General features: G+C 39.5%; 2 protein-coding genes across 2 annotated transcripts; both read right to left on the bottom strand.

Annotated features, from left to right (window-relative positions):
• Nucleotides 1-4,776: 4,776 nt before the first annotated feature.
• LOC117453360 (transcription cofactor vestigial-like protein 3) lies at nucleotides 4,777-7,523 on the bottom strand. Its single transcript, XM_034092176.1, has 4 exons — nucleotides 7,445-7,523; nucleotides 6,564-6,765; nucleotides 6,124-6,471; nucleotides 4,777-5,340 (listed from the first exon to the last, which is right to left on the bottom strand). Exons 2-4 carry the CDS (start codon nucleotides 6,751-6,753, stop codon nucleotides 5,303-5,305), a joined length of 576 nt encoding a protein of 191 aa, XP_033948067.1. The 5' UTR covers nucleotides 6,754-6,765; nucleotides 7,445-7,523; the 3' UTR covers nucleotides 4,777-5,302.
• A 787-nt stretch (nucleotides 7,524-8,310) lies between these two features.
• On the bottom strand, nucleotides 8,311-11,387 carry adgrg4a (adhesion G protein-coupled receptor G4a). Its single transcript, XM_034093638.2, has 6 exons — nucleotides 11,352-11,387; nucleotides 10,778-11,046; nucleotides 10,052-10,157; nucleotides 9,638-9,918; nucleotides 9,245-9,346; nucleotides 8,311-9,136 (listed from the first exon to the last, which is right to left on the bottom strand). The coding sequence occupies exons 2-6, from the start codon at nucleotides 10,977-10,979 to the stop codon at nucleotides 8,994-8,996; spliced, it is 834 nt and encodes a 277-aa protein (XP_033949529.1). The 5' UTR covers nucleotides 10,980-11,046; nucleotides 11,352-11,387; the 3' UTR covers nucleotides 8,311-8,993.
• Between the last annotated feature and the right edge of the window lie 10,185 nt (nucleotides 11,388-21,572).

Genomic DNA, 21,572 nt, shown 5'->3' with positions numbered 1-21,572 from the left:
GCCAGTGGAGTTCTTTGAGGACCGGGGTGATATGATGCCATGATTTGGTGTGGGTGAGGAGTCTGGCGGCTGCGTTCTGGACACGCTGGAGTCTATTGAGGGAGGTGGAGCTGATGCCGTAGAGGAGGGAGTTGCAATAGTCAAGGCGGGAGGAGATGAAGGCGTGAATGAGTCGCTCAGCTGCAGGGCGGGTGAGAGAGGGACGGAGTTTGGCAATAATATCTCATAAAAATGAGATTTTTTACAACATGACGGATGTGGGGCTCGAGGGAGAGGGTGGGGTCAAATATCACGCCAAGGTTGCGTGCCTGGGTGGAGGGGGAAACAGGGGTGCCATCAATGGTGACTGTCAGGTTGGGGGTTTTGCTGAGGGTGGATTTGGATCCGATGAGGAGGAGTTCAGTTGTATTGCTGTTAAGTTTTAGGAAGTTGTGTTGCATCCAGGATTTTATTGCAGTCAGACAGGATTCGATGTGGGTGAGGGGGGGGTTGTTGGGGGATTTGGTGCTGAGGTAAATCTGGGTGTCGTCGGCATAGCAGTGAAAGTCCAGGTTGTATTGGCGGAGAATCTGACCAAGGGGGAGGATGTAGATGATGAAGAGGAGGGGGCCGAGTACTGTACCTTGGGGAACACCTTGGGTGACTGAAGCTGTGGCAGAGGAGTGGTTGTTGAGGGAGATAAAGTGGGATCTGTCGGAGAGGTAGGACTGGAGCCACCTGAGTGCAGTACCTTCGATACCGATGTCATGGAGTCGGGTAAGCAGGATGGTGTGGCTCACGGTATCGAAGGCTGCACTCAGGTCGAGGAGGATAAGGATGTTGAGGGAACCGGTGTCAGCAGAGGTGAGGAGGTCATTGAGGACTTTGATGAGGGCCGTTTCTGTGCTGTGGTGGGGACGAAAACCAGACTGAAGGGGTTCAAAAAGCTGGTTGGTTTGTAGATGGCGGTGGAGTTGTTTGGAGATAATGCGATATTGCAACTCCCTCCTGGCTGGTCTACCTGCATGTGCCATCCGACCTCTGCAGCTCATCCAGAATGCAGTGGCTCGTCTGGTCTTCAACCTTCCAAAATGTTCCCACACCACTCCGTTCCTCCGCTCCTCCGCTCCTTCATTGGCTTCCGGTAACTGCTAGAATTCACTTCAAAACACTGGTACTTGCGTACCATGCTGCAAATGGATCTGGCCCTTCCTACATCCAGGACATGGTTAAACTGTACACCCCAGCGCGTGCTCTACGCTCTGCATCAGCCAAACGACTCGCTGCACCCTCGCTGCGAGGGGGACCCAAGTTCCCATCAGCAAAAACACGTGGGTTTGCTATCCTGGCTCCAAAATGGTGGAATGAACTTCCCATTGACATCAGGACAGCAGATAGCTTACACACCTTCCGGCGCAGACTGAAAACTCATCTCTTTCGACTCCACTTCGAGCGATAGAATTGCTAACAAAGAACTGCTAACAGAGCACTTATATACTAATAAAGGACTGGCTTATCTATAGCCAGTTGAGTAGCACTTGAAATACTTGGCTCTATGAAACCTGATGTTCTTATATGATTCTGTTTTCTTCAAGGTTGTGTCTTCCTGGTCGAATGCACTTATTGTAAGTCGCTTTGGATAAAAGCGTCAGCTAAATGCAATGTAATGTAATGTAATGTCAAATATCTACAGTAAATTACTGTCAAATATTTACAGTAAATTACTGTGAAATCCATGCAACTAGTAGCCAGTAATTTACTGTAATTTTACAGCCAAACATTTTACAGTGTAGCTACTCTGTTACAGTAAAAGTCCTGCATTCAAAATGTTACTCAAGTAAAATTAGAAAAGTATTATCATCAAAATATAGTTAAAGTACCAAAAGTAAAAGTAGTCATTGTGCAGATTGGTCCATTTCAGAATAATATATATGATATGTTTTGTAATGATTGATCATTAAAGTGTTATCAAAGCTGGTAAAGGTGCAGCTAATTTTACAAATTAGATCAAAGTCAAGTAAAGTACAAATATCATATAAGTACAGTACTTGAATAAGTGTACTTAGTAACTTCCCACATCTGAAATCAGATATGACTTCAAGTCATGTGATAATTTCTTAGTATTTGATCCTTCAACTTGGCCTCAGGAAATGCAAGGACTTCACAGTTTTGGCAACAAGTTTTGGAGAAAGCAAATTGGAGGCTTACAAAGAGACAGGGATCATCTATCATGCAAGTGTAAATAGAGGACAGTGAAGGAGACACTGAGGAGGACCACGCTTCGTGTGGGGTGAGTACCAAACGCTGTCTTCTGGTACTCATGAGTAACTCACTCAAAAAGTTATGTGCACCCCTGGTTATATGTATGTTCCTCATATATCACAGTTAAAGTGTTTCCCTGCTCTGGCATTATCCCATTTTCAACACAGGCGTTGGTTAGAGTCTTTGACTGATTATGAGGTGTTTGCCCACTGAGCACAAACACATCAAATGGCCTCTAATCCACTGCCGCACCTGAGTCGGGGTCCATAAGCCCGTTGTCAACAGTGCACAGTAGGACCATTTTGTTACTCACCCATGTTAATGTGGTACCAGATGGAAGGGACTAATAATAACACAGTATCATCAATGGTCCACGCTCACCATGTGGAGATGTCTACTCCTCCAACTGGGCTATGAATGGTGTGTGCAGTCAAATGGTGCTACTGTCGTCATACCTCTGATTCACTATGCAGGATAATATCAGACTCATCGACTTAAAATTGTGTTACAGATTCATAATCAGAAACATTCCTAGTTCAGTCTGCTCTGATTGGTTCTGGCTGGCTCTGTTGTGATTGGTCAACCGTTTAGAGATGTCCCGCCCCTTAGCATCACATACAATGTGTTGGAGCACTATCCAATAGAAGCATGAATGCAACGTAGTGATGTCACTATGTTACAGAAGTAAACAAAGGAGTCTAATTGAGGTGTTTCAGGCAGGAGGGGAGAGAGAATCCCTTTGGAGGGAACTTTGGGATTTTAGTCTTTGCAGGCCATTTACATGCACACAAACCTATATAACACACTACAGGAAAGGGAAAATCCCTTGTAAAAGGGCCTCTTTAACTTTCCAACCATTCTCACCTGTAATTTGTGTTAACTGCTAGTAAGCATACTTTAGCATGATAACTTCTAAACCAAGAAGAAGAACATGGTAAAACATGGTAAATAACAGCATGTTATCTTTGTAAGAATAAGCTTTTTAGGATGTGTGTATCTGAAATCTCCACTGTAACTATGGGGCCGGCTGCTATGGCTGTAGACTCTTAGGCTGTGTATTAAAGTGTACTAATCTACTACGTACTGCATACTGCATACAACATACTCAGTCAGTATGTACAGCATGCAGTACATTTTTTCAAGCAAAATGTCTTCTCCACATCTAATCACTGAATTCAGCTGGACTTTACATCATGACCTACTTTCCTTCTAACTTCCTTTTTTCTGAAGTCAAAATAAACTACAAATATATTGTCTACCTCCACCATTCAAACTTTTAGAGAGGTGTTAAACAATAATAAACCTCCTCACAAAGCATTCATTAAACAGCCAAACTAAAGGTGTTGACATGCTCCAATAACGACAACAAACCTTCTCCAAAATATCCACTGCAGTTTTCACGTTGTTTATTATGCTACTTTTGGATCATCCCCTTCTTGTGTTAAATGATGTCAATCGGATGTGATAAGATGTCAAATAAGACAAATAGGTGAAAAGAGATATAGAAATAAGGGATCATAATGATTGTGTGAGTTGTGTATCCTTAAAAGAAAGTTTATAGACTCATTTGAATGTGAACGCAGCATCAAACGTCCTGACTTGTCCATTGGTTCATTCTCTTTCTGAATGCACTCTTCGGCAGCTCTTATGGGTTTGCTCCATACACCTCACACAGCAGCAAACCTTTTTACAACTACTTTGTGGGGGAAATATAAATTAATTAAAGGGCTCAATATTGAATCTACTATAGGACATGGAAGAAGGAGTCATAGGAGTAAATACAGACCTAATATATAGTGTAACCATGACTCTGTGAAAGGTCATTCTATCTCAAGGCTGGGATTATTATGTCCTCTTTTATTCCATAGCAGTTTTTTCCCCAACACCTGTTTTATTTCATAATGTCTTTTTAAATAATCTAACCTTGGTATGTCAGTCAAGACACACAGTAGATATGTTTGGAACATCATTTATACATTAGCATGTTAGTGCTAGACTACCTTAATGTGGGAATTGGGTTATGGGAAGCTACTTTTACTTCTGTGTAGTTTAATCTAGATTAATGAATCCCATTTTATCATTTGAGTATTTGTTTTCAGTAACTATCAACATGAAAAGTAAAAGTGCAAACGACTTCTGTCACGTTTTTTTAATGAAGTACAAATATTTCTCCTTGAATTGTAGTGGAGTAGAATTATTAAATAACACAGTTAAAATACTCAATACATATACTGTAAGTGAAGAATAGCAATACATTATACCTTATTTCAGTAGTCTAGAAACTGTGTCTTTCCACCACTGATCATATTTGTTTTGTATTTGTACATCAAAAATCTAACCCTAACCCCGAATAACATCAATTGTAAGTGTTGTTCATTTTGAATAGTTTGATGCTCCTTTCTTTAAACAATTACATTTTCTTTATTAAGAGAATTTCACATTGAGAATGATGATTGATATGTTTGTGTTTGTTTGCTCAGTTATTTATTTCACATTGTATATGTTTCAATTTGTTTGTACAATTCACAACAAGGTTGATATACAGAAAAAAGTAATTAACAAAACATCAATATTCTTCATTCTTTTGTTTTTCGAAAATTAAATATACTCACAGCAACTAAAAGTTATAGAGAAGAACCGCAGACACGTATTAACCTTCATTATTATACACTTTCTGTAATACTGGTGTATTTACCTGTGTGGGCCCACAGAAAGAAGTGCCTTATAGGGCACGAGGAAATGCCCTCCAACCAACAGGAGCAACAATATATACATTGCTTTGAGATACAAGAGGAGCGACATAGTTGCAGAACAGGTTTATCAGAGACTGTTCCCTTCCAGGAAGGCTGTTCCAGTTGGTGCATGCTGACGTACTGAGGTCATTTTTACTGAGAAAATAAGGGAATGGAAGCGTGCAGTGTTTCTTCTGTGCATATTCTCAGGTGACACTCAGTGACGCCTGTTTGACGAGAGAACATCCGACAGCTTAACCGAAAGCCAGTTGGCTTTGCAGAGCCACAGGTATGTGGTGTTTCCTGTCACTGCTGCTGCCCCTCTCCCCTCAATACCAGTATAAGTCCTTCTTTTCCAGACGCCGTCCTGTCCCAGAGGAGACAAAATGGCAATGACTTCCAAGCAGCTCTAATGAACAAGCATGCAGTGTAAAAATAAGCAGTAATACAAATATGTCATCCATTTCACACGGCAGCATTTCTTAGAATTAGATGCACACATTCCTGAGTAGTTACATCAAGATAATAACAAATACCTTACCTATAGTTCCTAAATAAGTCAGGAATAGGATTTTAAAATCATTGGTTTTCTATGTTCTGGTTATTAGGTCAACCTTGCACATAATTACACAACTTTTAATGTGTTACTTTAAGTTAAGCAACATGATTGTAACAATCGCATGTGTACATCAAAGTAAATGTTCTCTATGTTTGGTAACAATTTTTTATAATTTACTATTTATTAACTACTAATACCTTCCAGTAAAAGAAAATCTAGTAATTGTTCTATAACTGTTACATCTACTTTACCTGACACGACACAAACATAGCTGCACATATGCTCCAAACCAGGAAGAACAAGTAATTTATTAAGGGACATTTTGCAACTGTCTAATATTTAAAACTTAGGAAATGTAGTTTTTCCTTAAAATGTGGAGGCTTACAAGAGTTAAATATGATTCAGCTGAGGCTGTCTTCATGTCAAGATGCTAAAATGCCCCAAACTACACTTCCCACAATGCAACTTCAAATTGTTTGTTCGACTCTCCATGCCTTCCAAATGTCTACATCCAGATCCTGAGTTTGTTATGCAAGCTTTTTTATTAATATTGGTTGAAAGACATTAAATATGTTACAGCTGAAGGCTCACCATGTTCAAAGCCCACAGCGGGGTCCCCAGGGTCTCTAAATCCCTGAGGCATCGTCCAGCTGGGGTGCAGATCTGGTTTGGAGCTGGAGGCCATGCTGGGTCCCATCTGCCCCTGGTCAACATGCAGCAGGTTCAGCAGGGATGTGGCGTATTGCTGTCCAGTAAGACCTTCTGGGGACAGAGAGTAGGCGATAGACGGCAGCCCCGGGCCCTCTCCCGCCCTGGTGGTGAACGAAGACCACGATCCAGGAGTGTCTTCTGCAGAGCTGAAGTTGAGGAGCCGTCCTGCTGCGGGGGGGCCCTGTGAGTCTGAGAAACAGTCAGCAGGTCTCCCCTGAGGGCTGTTGTCTTCTCAGGGGGACACAGAAAGGAGTGAGGATTAATGGGATTGTCCTGTTTGTAGTCAGGTCGGTCATACACTGTTGATTTTGTCTGCTTACCCAGTTTAATAGTTTTACGGATTTTCTTTGTCTTTCCTCCCGGCGCCTTGTCCTTGCAGACTTTGCTAAGAGCACGGTTAAAGTGAGCATCCACCATGCTGTTGATGTCCCCCTGGAAATAATTCAGGATGACGCACCGAGAGTGCTCCTCCACCTTCACAGCTATGGAACTGTCTGTTCTGTCCTCCATGGTCAGCTGCGACTGAAGCCCCAAAACAGGTTGTTTACTTCACAAGAAACATCCAACTAAAATATCATTTACAAAACAGTAAACATTTCAGTTGGTCTTTTTTTGCATATCGTAATGACATGTTATTTTATTTATTGCTTCCCTGGAGCCACTAATAATCCAAATATTTAAGTGTTTAGGAAGACTCACTGCTGACATGTCCCTGAAGCAGACCGATTGTAGTTCACATAGAGTTACAAACATTTAGTAAAAACTGTATGAGTGACACTTTTATTGTTAATACATGTATATGTTAGAGTTCATGTAGATCCCTTTTGGGGCACAATATGTTTACTACAACATCAACAAATCTATTCTTAGAAACATGTTGACATCTCGCAAAATGCAGTTCGTAATTTGCCAGAAAATAGGGATTGTATTTGGACATTCAAACATGACTTAGTAAATGATATATTGTGGTAGTTTGCATGGCAGGATGTTTAAAAAAGAGGCTGAATTGCACTATTAATGGGGCCTAACTTGGGGGAAACATCTCTGCCACTGTAACTGAGAACGATATGAAGTATAGTACAGAGGTATACAGTAAAGTGAAAATTAACAATCGCTTAGTGGATTGAAACAAACGTAATTGAAATGCTGTTGTCAATAACTGAATTATAGTTTCAGTTCAAATAACTTGCTTATCTCTTACCTGACCTGATGATTGAACAAAGATGACCAGTGAGTGCGTCCTTACATTTACCGGAGGATCAAAACTGATGATGTTCACGTACTTAAGCAGCCGTCGAAATGGTTGTAAAAAATGTCCCCTATCTTCAGTTTAAACATCAGAGTGATTGATAAGATTTGAAGAACCTTGTCTCTTACGGCAACATACTTCCTTCACTGAACCTCCAGAGAAACATGATGTGTTGGACTGGCAGGGTGTGCTTCCTGAACACAGACAGCTATGAACAGAATGCCATCCAGCAAGTTGCTCCAGAAACTGACTGACACCTTATTAAAAACATTCCTCTGTCGCACTGTCAAAGAGTTACAACAGTTTAACAGAAGCTGTACAGTTGTCTGCCAGTCAGAGAGGCTTGAAGATAAAGTTAAATCTCATTAACGTGTTCCCTAGTAAACAAAAACAAAATTGTATTCATTAAATGGACCTGAAGAACCCATTCATGGCTTGTGTGGTTGGTTCTCATTATTCCAACTGCATTCACTCAGTGTTGGACACTATTTGTTTCTATAAGTATTTCCTCCATACTTACTGTAATAATAACAAATATTAACGCATTTTGTCTGTCAAACCTTAACCACAGATATGGGTGGCAATATCGCCTTTGAAAACCTACACAAATAAGAAACACATTTCTAAAGAAGCAATCAGGCTAATAGGGCAATAATTGTTTGCTAGTTGTGTAGATTTGATGTAAGCAAAACATATATATTTTAATCATTTCAACATTGTATACAGGATATCAGTAAATAAAGATAGGAGAAGATAATCATACCATTTTACCACACTATGTTCTCAGTCAGTTACTTTATTAACAGTCAAATCTTCACACAGGAAAGAAAGCTACTTTTAGATGCTCATAAAGCTTACACTTATATTTTGTTAGCATTGACATTAAAAAATACCTTACCTGCCTTACCATCATGAATACTACAATGTTAAAGGTCAGAAGAAGCACACTGTAAACTTAGAGCTGTACAATGGTGTTATGTCTTACAAATTGCGCATAAAAGTATAGAATTAACTACAATTTCTCACAAACTGTACTAGACAACAGTTCTAGGTTACAGATGCCGCTCTTTATATAACATTTCTATTACATTTAAAACTGCTTCTGTGCCAAATAGACATCACTCATGAATTTGCTATTCAGGTTTTACAAACACAAAATGTTCTTTTTAAGCATCAGCCATTCAGCTCTACGATGAAAGCAGTAATATCAACTTTAAATGTGAGATGTAGATTGAAGGCTTTGGAATATAAATGTTTCAGAGCACACCTTTACTGTCCTTTGATCTGACATTCAGCGCAGTATAATGATTATTTTCTTGGCTATGATAAGGATTCAGAAGTGTCCACAGACACATTGTACCTCGTTGAACTTGTGGTTTATTTGCTCTTCCCCCTATAATAACAGCCAATCAGCTGCTCTATGTTCTGCTATCAGCGTTTGCAGAATGGACCTTGGAGGGTAAGTAAAGCTGTACTGTACACATTGGCACACACATTAGGCTCACGCCCTCTGGTGGTGGTTTGGTGCAGATCCTGTGGAGGAGTCAGAGACCTTCCTGTTGGTGGAGGTTTCGTCAGAAGCGACTGAGTCAGTGTTAACAAGATGGTTCTTTTTGCCGCTCATGGTCACAGAGTGGCTCCAGTCTGCACACACAGGGGACAAGAAAGAGAAAAAACAATGCATCATCCAGAACACTCAAACCATCTGTCCAATAAACTGCAATATGTTCTTCCTGCATACACAATATGTACCTGAGTAATCACTGTGTCTGAAACGTCCACAGCACAAGTGGATTTTCCACTGTTTCCTCACATTTTCCTTCATCAAACAGTGGAACAAAAAGACAAAGAACCCTAGGACAAAAGAGCAGATATAGTAGACATTTGTGAAATACAACAGCATTATTTTTGACATTTTTCATTGCAGTTTGTTACATTTTCATGTATTATCTTGCATTTTCAAAGTGTGTTGTGTTTAAAAAAAATAAGGAGATACACTTTTTTTTTAAAAAAAAAAAAGTAAATTTGACCTTTTGAAAGAAAAATGCAAAATAACAGATTCTGGACAAGACTATTTGAAGATGACTGGCCCTTCCGTAACCGTAACTAATGACTGCTTAATGACCAGCTACAGCTCATATTTACCCTGCAAGGTGTTGAATATGGAGAACAGGTACATCATGGCCACTTTGCCTGGTCCAAATGAAAAAAAGCCCATTGACCACGTCAGGCCCAGCAGGACGGTGAGACTGGCCACCGCCCTCAAGTCTTGCAGAGAGTTGGGGCTGCTTGTTGACTGTTTATTGGTCTTCATGTGTCTGATCTGGATCAGAACCATGACGAACACAGAGATGTTGCTCAACAGGATCAGAAGGACAAATGCCACCACCGTCACGTAGAAGAAGACGTCATTCTGCAGCCAGCAGCTGCAGGAGGGAGAGGGTTGGATAATGGGTCAGAACACTGGGATAGGATAAATGACACCAACAATTCATTTTTCATTGATGTTATAAGACACTCAAATGACCTGTTTCAATACAGCCCAGTGCTTGTACTTACAATTGGTCGGTGGACTTAAGCATCCCTGCGGTTTCTATAGGCCCAGCGCTGCCATACACATCTTTATCTATAGCCAGGACCAGGCTGACTATCACCAGAGGAATACCTATGAGAACAGAAAAATACAATTCATTTAGAGTTAAGAAAATATAATAACACTGTGACAAAACAGAATACAATATTGAGTTTCTGTCTGTTGCAGTTTGCGATTGTGACATTCATTCTGTCTAGCCAAACTCACAGATCAACTGATCATGCAGTTATATGTAATTTATTAGAATGTGAAGAAATAATTCAACGTGGAAAGATGACGTTTTTAATGATATATAACGAACAAGTAAATATTAAATGGGTTATAAATGTAACTTTTTCTCTCAAGGACATTCCTATTTTCTATATAATAAATTATATGGCTCTTTCAAATGATTGAAAAGTATTGATCCTCTTAAACAAAGGGCTACCCAGCCAAACCCCAGCTTCTTGATCCAAATGAATCAAAATCCTCTCCTGAACCCAAATCAACCCGACTGGACTTTTTTATTAGAGTTAGCGTTATTTAAAGTTGTGGGGCACCGCCAGGAATTTTGGGCCCCATGAAAAGATATCACATTGGTTACTTAAACATTTTTTTCTTAATGTTCCAAAATGGTTTGGGCCCCTGTCGGTCATGGCCCGGGCCCTTAGAATCATTCTAACTTTTCACCCCCTTACGGCGCCCCTGCTCACCCCATCCTGCAGCACAGAACTTGAGGATGTAGGAGGGAACGTAGATGTTGAAGACCTTGACAAGTGCAAAGTACATATGCACGGCCTCCAGGCCCATCCAGGTGAAAGAAGCCAGCAGGAAGTAGTGCAGCGTTGCAGCAGTGGCGATGCACAGCCCGTAGTTTGAGAAGGAAGAGAGCCAGGAGTTCAGGAGGAAGAGCATGCACAACCCCAGCAGGGCAGCCGACAGGTTGATGAGTATCTTAGATGGGTAGTCTCTCCGCAGCTTCCTAAAGTGTTCAAGACACAGCGAACAACTCAGTCTAAACGATAAATGAAAAGTCCAAAATCTTGTAAAAGGTATCTGGATTTCATCCTAATGCAAATAGGCAACATTTGATGTTCTTGGCCAAAATAACAACTATGTAGAGTGTTTTATTAACAAATCCTGAAATGAAATGAAAACAGTAATGCTTAAACATTCATTTATGTAAATAGTGTTGTCGAGTACTACTGCAAAGTCTTCGCTTAAATATGTTCTCTACAATATAAACCTTTTACAATGTGAAAGTATATCTCAGACTGAGTGACTTACTCAAAAGAAAGGTAGGTGAGAAGAGTGATTCCGAGAAATATGGCAGATATACCACAACCAAGATATGAGATCACTGTCAGAATCTGACTGTCAGCTTCACCTATGGATGTTCGCGATACATCCTGAAACACACCACGAAAACAGAACAAAATGTGTTGTTAACTTGTGTTTGAAGTTCCCTAATGGTCGTATCCAAACAAACACTAAAGAAGCAGCTGTGCAAGCTGTTAAAACTAATCTGATCATAATTATTTGAAAATGATTTTATGATTCCAAATACAATCCCAACATTGTAACAGCTTGTTGTTTAATTGGCAGAAAAATAATGTAGTGCAGCAACTGGCCAGATTGCACACAGTGTGTTGCTGCGTGTGGGGGTTTCTGTTCCCTGGTTGGATTTATAAAAAAAAAGCAAGGCAATGACTCACCAAGAGCACAGCGAAATGTGTGAGGTGATCACAGAGACAGCTGGTCTGATAATCAGAAATACTGCGGGTTGTACATCCTCTGCTGTTCCAACCACCCTGCCCACCTGTCTCTCACACACACACACACACACACACACACACACACACACACACACACACACACACACACACACACACACACACACACACACACACACACACACACACACACACACACACACACACACACACACACACACACACACGCACACACACACACACACACACACACACACACACACACTCACGCACGCACACACACACACACACACACACACACACACACACACACACACACACGCGCACGCACACACACACACACACACACACACGCACGCACACACACACACACACACACACACACACACATACAGTGCTTCCTGTGTTTAGGGTCTTTATTTAGTTATGTTACTGATTCAAAAACATGTGCTGTAAATCATCTAAATCCAGCTGAGACACATAATAAATGATGATTAACTCACCATTCTTCTGGAAATCCCAAAACATACACTGCACCTTGTCCCCTGGCTGTACAAAAAAACGTAATAATGATATTATAAGACTGAATTACAAAACCCTTGTTCTTGCTGGTGAATGTATCCATTAACCTGTATGGCTGTTTGATGGCTGAGGATCACCACCACTCGATCCGTGAGGTTTCTGACCATGCTGTTATTGATACTGGCAGATACTATAAAGGAATTCAATTGCCAGCTGCTCTGAGTTGCATTGTTTGTGTGTGGATCCTGTTAACAAAAAGAAAATGGTCACAATAAGAGGCAAGGAGGATATTGGTCAATATGCTACAGTAGGAGAGAGCAGATTTGTCCAATCATTGCTTCTTCACCTCTAAACATTGGAGAACATTAGTTTAGAGTTTCACATTTATCTTGTAATTGTTTCCTTGTAGTTTGACATATTTTGGTGATGGTTTCTTAATGAGAGTTACATTATTATGTTTAATACCACTCCCCTGTGGTAAATATGAATCTTAAGGAACAACCCAGTCTCACGGCATTTCGTGTTATAGTCAAGAAATTAGTTTAATCTATTGATTCGTGTTCACCAACACGATTTTTGCATTTTTTTTGTGTCACACAGAACGATTTTAAAAGCAATGTATTTCTATTGGTGGTATGTTTTGTGTAGGCTATAGCAATGAGCTGGTTAGCTTAGCACAAAGCCTGGAAACAGCTAGTATGTATCTATGTAGAATCCTCGACACCCCTAAAAATAAACATATCTTCATTCTTTCTCACAAGACAACCAATATTTGACCATTTTAAAATGTTTTAATAGTGAGATGCATAGAGGCGTTTCTTTAGCTTTGGACTCAGGTTAGCAGCTAAGCTAAGCTAAGCTAAGCTATTTAAATCCTGGCTTTAACTTTATATTTATTGCACAGAAATAGGTTTAGTGTCAATCTTCTTATTTGACTCGCTGCAAGACTGCAACTGGGCTTATTTTGTCACAACTGTAAGAAGGATTTGGTCTGCGTAAGGTATTGTATACTGGAAATCTAAATGGGAGAAAAAAACAACAATAAAACAAGATGACAAATACAAACAACAGAAAGTACCTGAAAGAGCTCGTTTGATGCATAGAATTGAAACTGGATACGAGTCGTATTTCTTTCTCCAGGAGGGAAATAGTTGTAGAGTTCAGAGGGCAGAGAGATGGTTGCATTTGTGTCAGGGAGCGGTTCACTCCCAAAGTTTTGGTTGACAAAAATCTGGGAAAAGCAGATCAAATTGGAGTCTAAAAAAAGTGTCTAATACAACCAGTTCTTGTAATTTCCTTAAAAGCTATGTGACTCTTTCAGGGCATTAATGAAACAGGAAATGTTAAGTTGAGTTACTTTTAGAGTTCAAAGACAATCTGAAAAATGGAAAATGTTTTGCTTGTGGATATTTCTCACTAGTACAGTTTATAAACGTATTGCATATAACATTTGTAGCGTCTCACCTCTGGAGTCAGGGTTGGGGAAACTGAGGAGACACCAAAGGTGAGGCCACTGAATGTATTACGATTTACATTGATGAGGGACAGGGCCATCAAGGGGGCTGTTATACTGACTGATTCATCTGGGAAGTCCATATTGTTCGCCATTCTATGTGTCAGATTAAGGACACTACCAAAGACAAATTAAAATGAGAGTAACAATAAAACATCAAATTTTAAAGGACAGGATTTAAAAGGAATATACATGTCTGCTGATCACATTTACAGAGATACAATAGACTCTATCCACTTACATGCCAGCCACAGGAGTGAGGTCAGTTTTAGAGAGCAGCATATTTGCTACAATATTGACGATGTTTGCACCAACAGCAGGTGTGGTGCTGCCGATGTGAACCACCTCACGGAGCTTAACCACCACAGTATCCAGCTCAGAGGAAGAGAGCTCACTCTCACTGTCATCCAACTGGACATCTATAAGGTCCTGAATCATGTCCACAACCCCAGCCGCGTTACCTAGAAATCAAAGATGTCATTAAAGGTCCCCTATTATACTGTTTTTCATCAATATATTATAGGTCTTGGATATATACAAAACAAGTCTCTGAAGTGTTTGGCTTGAAATACCAAACAGATCATTGGAGCATCCCATAATCTCCTCTGTTTCAGCCCTGTTTCAAAAGTGCTGATTCTCCGTCTGTTACTTTAGATGAAAATAAGGAGTGACACCCAACTCCCCTTTGAGAGATAATTGGTTAAAAAGAACACTATGGTGCTCTAGGAGGAGATTCAGGTGATATGGGGGGGGGGGGGGGGGGGGGGGTTACCTTGGTTACACAAGCCAAAAAACCATTATGACATAAAGTGGCCAAAATCTGATCAGCTCATTTTCACACAGGTTTTTAAATGGATCAGGACAAAAAGTGAGCAATTCTTTTTTCCTGAAATGTTCAGAATCTCTTTATACAGAGAGGACACATGAGACATGAAAAAGTGGATTTTGCACAATAGGTGACCACTAATGCTTTTTTAATGCGTGTTCAAGGCCACATTTTCCTCCTTGTGATTTAGTTTCGATGGAAGGAAAAGGCACAAACAAGGACAGCAACATGTTTATATTATCTTAATGAACAATATTATATAAGTAATGAAAGTTCAGACTGAGTGTGTGACTACTTACCAGTAGTGACAGTGATATTGTCGAGGTCTGATATGGTCAAAAGCTGCTTGCAATTTTTCATATCAGGATCAGCCCAGCTTGTCGTGTCAGTTTCAATGTCTAACTTACTGAAGAGATAATCAGAGGGAACAGAAATTGTACAGAGACAATTCATTTTCTCTCCGGTCGGTTTCAAAATGAATGTTTGTATTGGACCTCAAGTAAAGATAAAGATTGATGAAAAGCAATAAAAAACACCTGTCCACTGCTAATAATTCAGTCTTAACAAGCATTAACAGCTTCACTAATATAGGACCATTAAACGGATTGCCCATGTCGTCCCTGGACTGATATTTGTATTACATTTGGTAGAGATGATATGGATCATTACTCTAATAACCTGCTTATAGGAAATAGATTTTATTTGCCTGAGCTGCAGGCTGGCAGGGCTCCATCAGTGTTTCATGTGTGGGGTCAGTGTGTGCAGAGTGGGGGAGCGAGTGGAAACAGGACATTGTAATTGTCTCCCTGCGCTGTCTCTATGGCAACAGGTTAAGATAAATAGGATCCAGCTAATAGAGCAATCTAAAAAAGAAAAAGAATCCTGCAATCGGAGTGTTGGCTCAGGCGATTCAGGTTTGTGTGAATAAATCATCATTATAACATTTTGTCACAGTTGTAAATTACTATATTACTACTAATGAGAGACAATAAAACACTGGACAGGGTGATGATATGAGGATTAGTGGCAAGTGTTTGGATTATAATCTTGATAATTTAATTGTCTATCATATATTATATACACCGAATAAATGGAAGTGAATATCTTACCAAAGCCTGTAGGCTCTTTTTGATTTTGGCTTATTGCATCCCATTTTTTGATTCTCCTGTGGAAATGCTTCAGGCCAAATATATTCTCCGTATATTGTTGAAGTATTTTCTTCCAAACAGTTTGCTGGCACTGAAAAATATTATATAAAGTCTTTTCCATAAATGAATTAATATCTTTAACTGTGTACAGATATCCAGCTTACCTATGTGCTTGATAGCCACTTCCGTAGTTTGAATAATAATGGAGTTATTTACATACTTTGCTGTCAAGGCAGCATGAATAAAAGCTATCATTTCTGCCACAGTGTTTATGTTGTATTCCTGGACATGGAATGTGCAGTCATACCTGTGGATGAAACACGCAATTAGTGGCATAGAAAGCAGGCAGATCAGGTATTTTTCTGCAACATAAATCTTTTTTATAATAACCTACAGTTTTGGTTGGCTGTTAAAAATCTAAAAGAAAGGAGAGTAGAAAGATGGTACATTGTGAACATCAGTTATAGCAGTCGTATTAAATATGGTTGAAATGTACAGAACTCATTATATGTTAATCTAATTTGTCTCGTCTCACCATCAGTCCATTCGCCATGTTCCTATGAAATATTCCAGACGAACAATAAGTCATCCAGAGCTTAAATATCATGTGAAACATATTTGACATACTGTATGATGCTACTTTAGTTTTGCAAAAATACTTGAAACTCATGTGACCCACCGGCCTACATTCTCCCTTATGATGACATTCAGCACTTCCATGGTGGCATTCAGCTCCAGCTGTTCTTTTAACTTTTCCAAAAGAGAATAATTTAGTGTGCACACATTTCCTTTTTTGTTGTAAAAACAGCTTTTTCCTGCAGTCGTGTGAGTCTCTTACCCATTTCTCAATAACTTCCTCTGGTTTTGTCGGGCTGCCAGTCATAGACAAGGATAGATTCACTCTGAAGAATGTGTCCAGTGCAAACGCTGGAGTGTACAGATAACACAACAGTACAGTACATGTGAATTTAATCATAATTCTGACCGATCATATTTCTGTATCACATTGTCTAACATTTTACCAAAACAAAAACGTGGTGTTCCTTGACTCAACAGCTGTTTTCTGTCCACTTAAGTGTATTACCTTCACACCATAATATTTCCTACACATCACCAGTTTGTCATTGTGACACTAAAATCAAGCAAGTAAAACGGTTTATGCCAGTCTTTTAAAAAATGTGTCTCGTTGGGGATTGGGTTTCCGAAGATAATATATGCAACCAGTACAACTTTACATTTATCACATCATATTATCACTTTAACACTGAATTCTGTCATAACAATACATTAAGTCATTGTTCCCTTCACATTTCATCTTGTCCATTCTCTTGTTTTTTCTTGCTTTCATCACTTTGTTGTGTATTGTTTTGTGTGCATTAGCAACTATTTAAATGTCTTCAGAAGTCTTATTGTGTTTTTGTTACACATTGTTTTTTTTGGGTTTTTTTTATGCCATTCAGCAAGAAATATTCTTCTGTTATAGAGAAAAATGAAAAACTAAATATTGAAAATTAAAAGAGTCCGAGTTTGTTAAAAGCACAGTTTTTCTTGCATGCTCACCTGATGTGGGTGCCTCAGTGCTGGCATTTGGCAATGCAGGAAACTCTGAAAGAGAAAACATACTTTGTAAATTAAGATTTTTTTTATTTATTTTGTTCGTTTAATTGAATTCCTTAAAATTCGTTCCATGATGACTGATATGTACATTTTAATAGTCACACTTGGTCTAATCAAATGCAAACTTTTTTTAGAAACACAGAGAAGAATGTCTCTAGAGCGGGTCTAATGTTTTACTGCAGTTGTGTGTATGCATCACAAAATTAACCATTCACCAATTGCAGAAGAGTTCATTGTACTCTAAATTATCAGTTTGTTATGTTCGCACATCAAGGGAACATTTACAGTTAAACCCAGTGTCTGCTTACTTTCTATAAAACGCAAGAACTGAACCAATATCATAAAATGATGTACGTAAAGATACTTTCAATAGAAAAGGTCAACCTTATGTGAAATGAACATACATCTTTTTTTAAGACTATAAGAAAGGTCATAACATGTGTGTTAATGTTTGACTGGTGCAATAGTCCACTAAAACATAACATAAAGTGCATTTAGTGCGCAGTCTATACGTACCCACAGGCAGAATACTGATGCTGTTAGGGTAAGCTGTCAGGTTGAGGAAGTCGTAAGAGAAGGTTGAGTTCAACAACGAGAGAATGCTCGCCTGAACCACTTCAACTTCAGCAGCAGGAGTCACGTTGGCATTGAATTCACATCTAAAACTTTACATTTATCACAATATATCACATAACAGGATATGTTGCTTGTTTTATGCAGCTTAAGTCATGCATCCCTCATATTCTGTCATTAATATTATTATTATTATCTTGTATTCATCTTACCACGTGTCAAAGGTGGAGTTTGACAATGCTCTTAATTCCTGAAAACACACATCACATCATCAATCTTTAATAAAGAATTGTACACTTTCAGATGGTGACTTAAACTAACTGAATTATGTTAGTATGATCCAAATCCAAAATCATTAATTTAGTTGGAAAATTGATTTCAGTCATTTATCGTCTCAATAAAAGAAAACGTTCATCCATTCCCTAATCAGCTGGTCTTTAAGGATATTGCTACTTCTTTACATGGACAATTATAGTAATAGTGTTGTACCTGAGGCTGTTGCGCAGACAGAGCAGCAGAATTATGAACCGCTTGGCAGACACGGCTGTATGGAAAAGGAAATAACGGAAATTACAGATAGGATTGTTGTGAAGGATTGCAACCATGATCACAGGATACATTTAGAATACAATAAAGATAACATACAGAACAGTATGATTCACACAACATAATGCACGGTCATATATGAACGTGTCAAACAGTACATTAAATAGTTCAACTGTCCTGACCTCAAAAATCCTGAATTCCACATGAATGCATCAGTGTTAACAATGCAACAACATAATATATTATAGCACTTATAGAATATTTCACAAATAATAAGTACACAGAGTAGTTTGGAAATATTTCAAATGCAGGACTTTTACTTTTAATTAAGAACGTTGCTGCTATTCAAACTAAGCACCTCAAGGTCCTACCAGTTGACAGGAGTGTTTAGCAAACACAAGTTGTGTTACCTTGGGGATGACACAAGGATGTCCTGCACCGAGATGTTGTCAGGGAGGATGCTCTGCAACTGATAAGACATGACAACTAAGATTAATTATGTATCTGACTTGTTTGTCCAATGTCATTGTTTGCCCAATCCCATTGACACATCCAAACATGCGTCATACCCAGTGTTGTGTGACTTCCTCCAGTGACTTTGAACAATTCCCAGGCTCCGTAGAGGGAACCATGGATGTCCACAGTTTGATTTTGTAGTGTGACCATGCTAAAGAAAAAGGAAAGAAAGTAGATGATTCAAGTAATGCAGTATTAGTTTGACCCATAAACAGGTTTATGGTGAGCTGCTGCTGGACTCAGGAATGTGTTGTTTGCCTTTTCTTTGACCTTAAACTGCACTTACTGAACTACAAAGTACATTATCTGCCCCCTCATTCAACTCCAACCTACTGTAGAGTGCTTTGTTATGTGATATATATATATAACTCAAACTACATGAACATGAAGTGCAAAAGAAAATGCCATAATATATATAATTACCACACTGTAGGTTGTTGTCAAGCTCAGGAAAGCAGTTTGATTTCCACTGCGTCAGGTCCCACCTCACCAGGTCTCCATCTGCACAGCTCCGTCCCCCCAGCTCCTCAGCGCTCCACTCTCTGGCCCACATCCTGAACCGACCAATCTCACCCAGCAGATCCTTCCCAGTCTCCGGCTTCACTTCACCGCTCATGATTATATGAGACATCCCCAGAGTCAGAGTGCCGTTTGGGGCCAGCTGTTGGTTTCGGAGGGGTTTCAAAGATACCTCATACTCACTACTTCCATTTATATAGATCTGCAGCCTTCGAGCGTGGCCACACCAGGTGACGCAGACAGAGTACCATTCATTCAGTTTCAATCCCCATGTCAAGCTGTGTTCTTCTTCAAACAGCCAAACTGACAGTTTTTTACTTGTGCCCCCAAGTCTCATGCGTCCTCCTCCTGGTGCTCTGTAGTCAAAACCTGTCCATTCTGAGTCAACGGTGCGGCGTAAAAGCGTGCACACAGTCAGCTCCTCAAGGGCTGGTAGCACAACATCTGGCTGAAGCTGCCAGCTACACTTAGGAAACATGAATACCAGCTTCTTGCCCCACAGGCTAGTACTGGCAGAGGCAGCTGAAACAGTTGAAAAGACAAAATCGAAAAACGATGTATTGGATTACACTCAAAATAAATGACTGACAGGCACAATATATGCCATCAAAACAATCAATTATTATTGATTGTGGCACAAGAGATGATAGAATACCACAATTATTAAGATTGCTAGTATTATAGACACTTTTTGTATTTACAGCTATTAATCTTTGTACATATTTGTTGTCAAGTGCTCCTTTATTTCTGTGAAATCTTACTTGAACCTAGGATCTGCCAACACAGACAGATTAGAGTTATCGATGACACGCTCCTGAAGGAGTTCATGACAGCAAACGCTTTCAATGTCAGTCAAGTGGTCATCTGCTGAAAGTTAACAATATGATAAACAGTTTTTAAAGTTGCATTCACCTTGAAATAACACAATTATATTGAACATAGCTTTATGTTGTTGAATAAATAACTTAGACTTACCACAATCATATCCTTGATATCTGAAGTTCAGAAAAAATCAATATCCACTCACGAGAAGCGTCTGAGCCATGAGTCTGCTGGCAAACGTCACTTCATTTCTCTATAAGAAGACCTCCACGCCCTCTCCCTGTAGTTCCCTGAGTTACTCATTAATCACCGGCAATAAACATAACTAACATGTATGATAAAGTTGCAATTACAACTTCATGAAAACTTGGAAAAAGGGAAGCTCTGAATCCTCCCATTGACACATGTATGTCATTTATTTGCAACTGGTTTTTTGAGTCAGAGTTCCAGTGAGGGTTGTAATGGTCAAATACATCTCTTATCAAGGCTTAAAAGGAACATTTATACTGCAGGATGTTGATACAGTACATGACACACACCCGTGTTTGTGAAGATTTTGATGACACAGACAAGATGGCTTGGGTCAATACATAACACGCTTCCTTTTTTTAAATTCCACATGGATGCTTCTGAGAATTGGTTTGAATCTAAAAAAAGAAAATCTTGCCGGGTTATGACCCAGACAATGGGTTTGTGTGTGTGTGTGTGTGTGTGTGTGTGTGTGTGTGTGTGTGTGTGTGTGTGTGTGTGTGTGTGTGTGTGTGTGTGTGTGTGTGTGTGTGTGTGTGTGTGTGTGTGTGTGTGTGTGTGTGTGTGTGTGTGTGTGTGTGTTCTATATGTCAGGTCTGCAAACAGTAATATTCAAATGTTGTGCTTTACAGTTCTTTACAGTATACTCAAGTAATAACTGCTCAAACAAATCTAATTGGCTTTTCTTTGTGACGCATGCAGGCCATTTCTGTATTTTTCTCAACTGTACACACCTGAAAGTAAAGTCAGTCCATACAGCTTTACTTATCTGATCATTTGAGCCTAACCAATTCAAACAAACAATGTAGGCTACATCAATAACAGTTTCATTTTTTACACCCATATTCTCCTGTCAGTGTGGTGAAATGGAAACAAGTAAGGACATGTTTTGTTGTCAGTTGTATGGCTCCATACTACCACAAA

The sequence above is a fragment of the Pseudochaenichthys georgianus genome, chromosome 10, assembly GCF_902827115.2.
Source record: "Pseudochaenichthys georgianus chromosome 10, fPseGeo1.2, whole genome shotgun sequence".
NCBI classification, from domain to species: domain Eukaryota; kingdom Metazoa; phylum Chordata; class Actinopteri; order Perciformes; family Channichthyidae; genus Pseudochaenichthys; species Pseudochaenichthys georgianus.
This window is presented reverse-complemented; position numbering and strand designations above follow the sequence as displayed.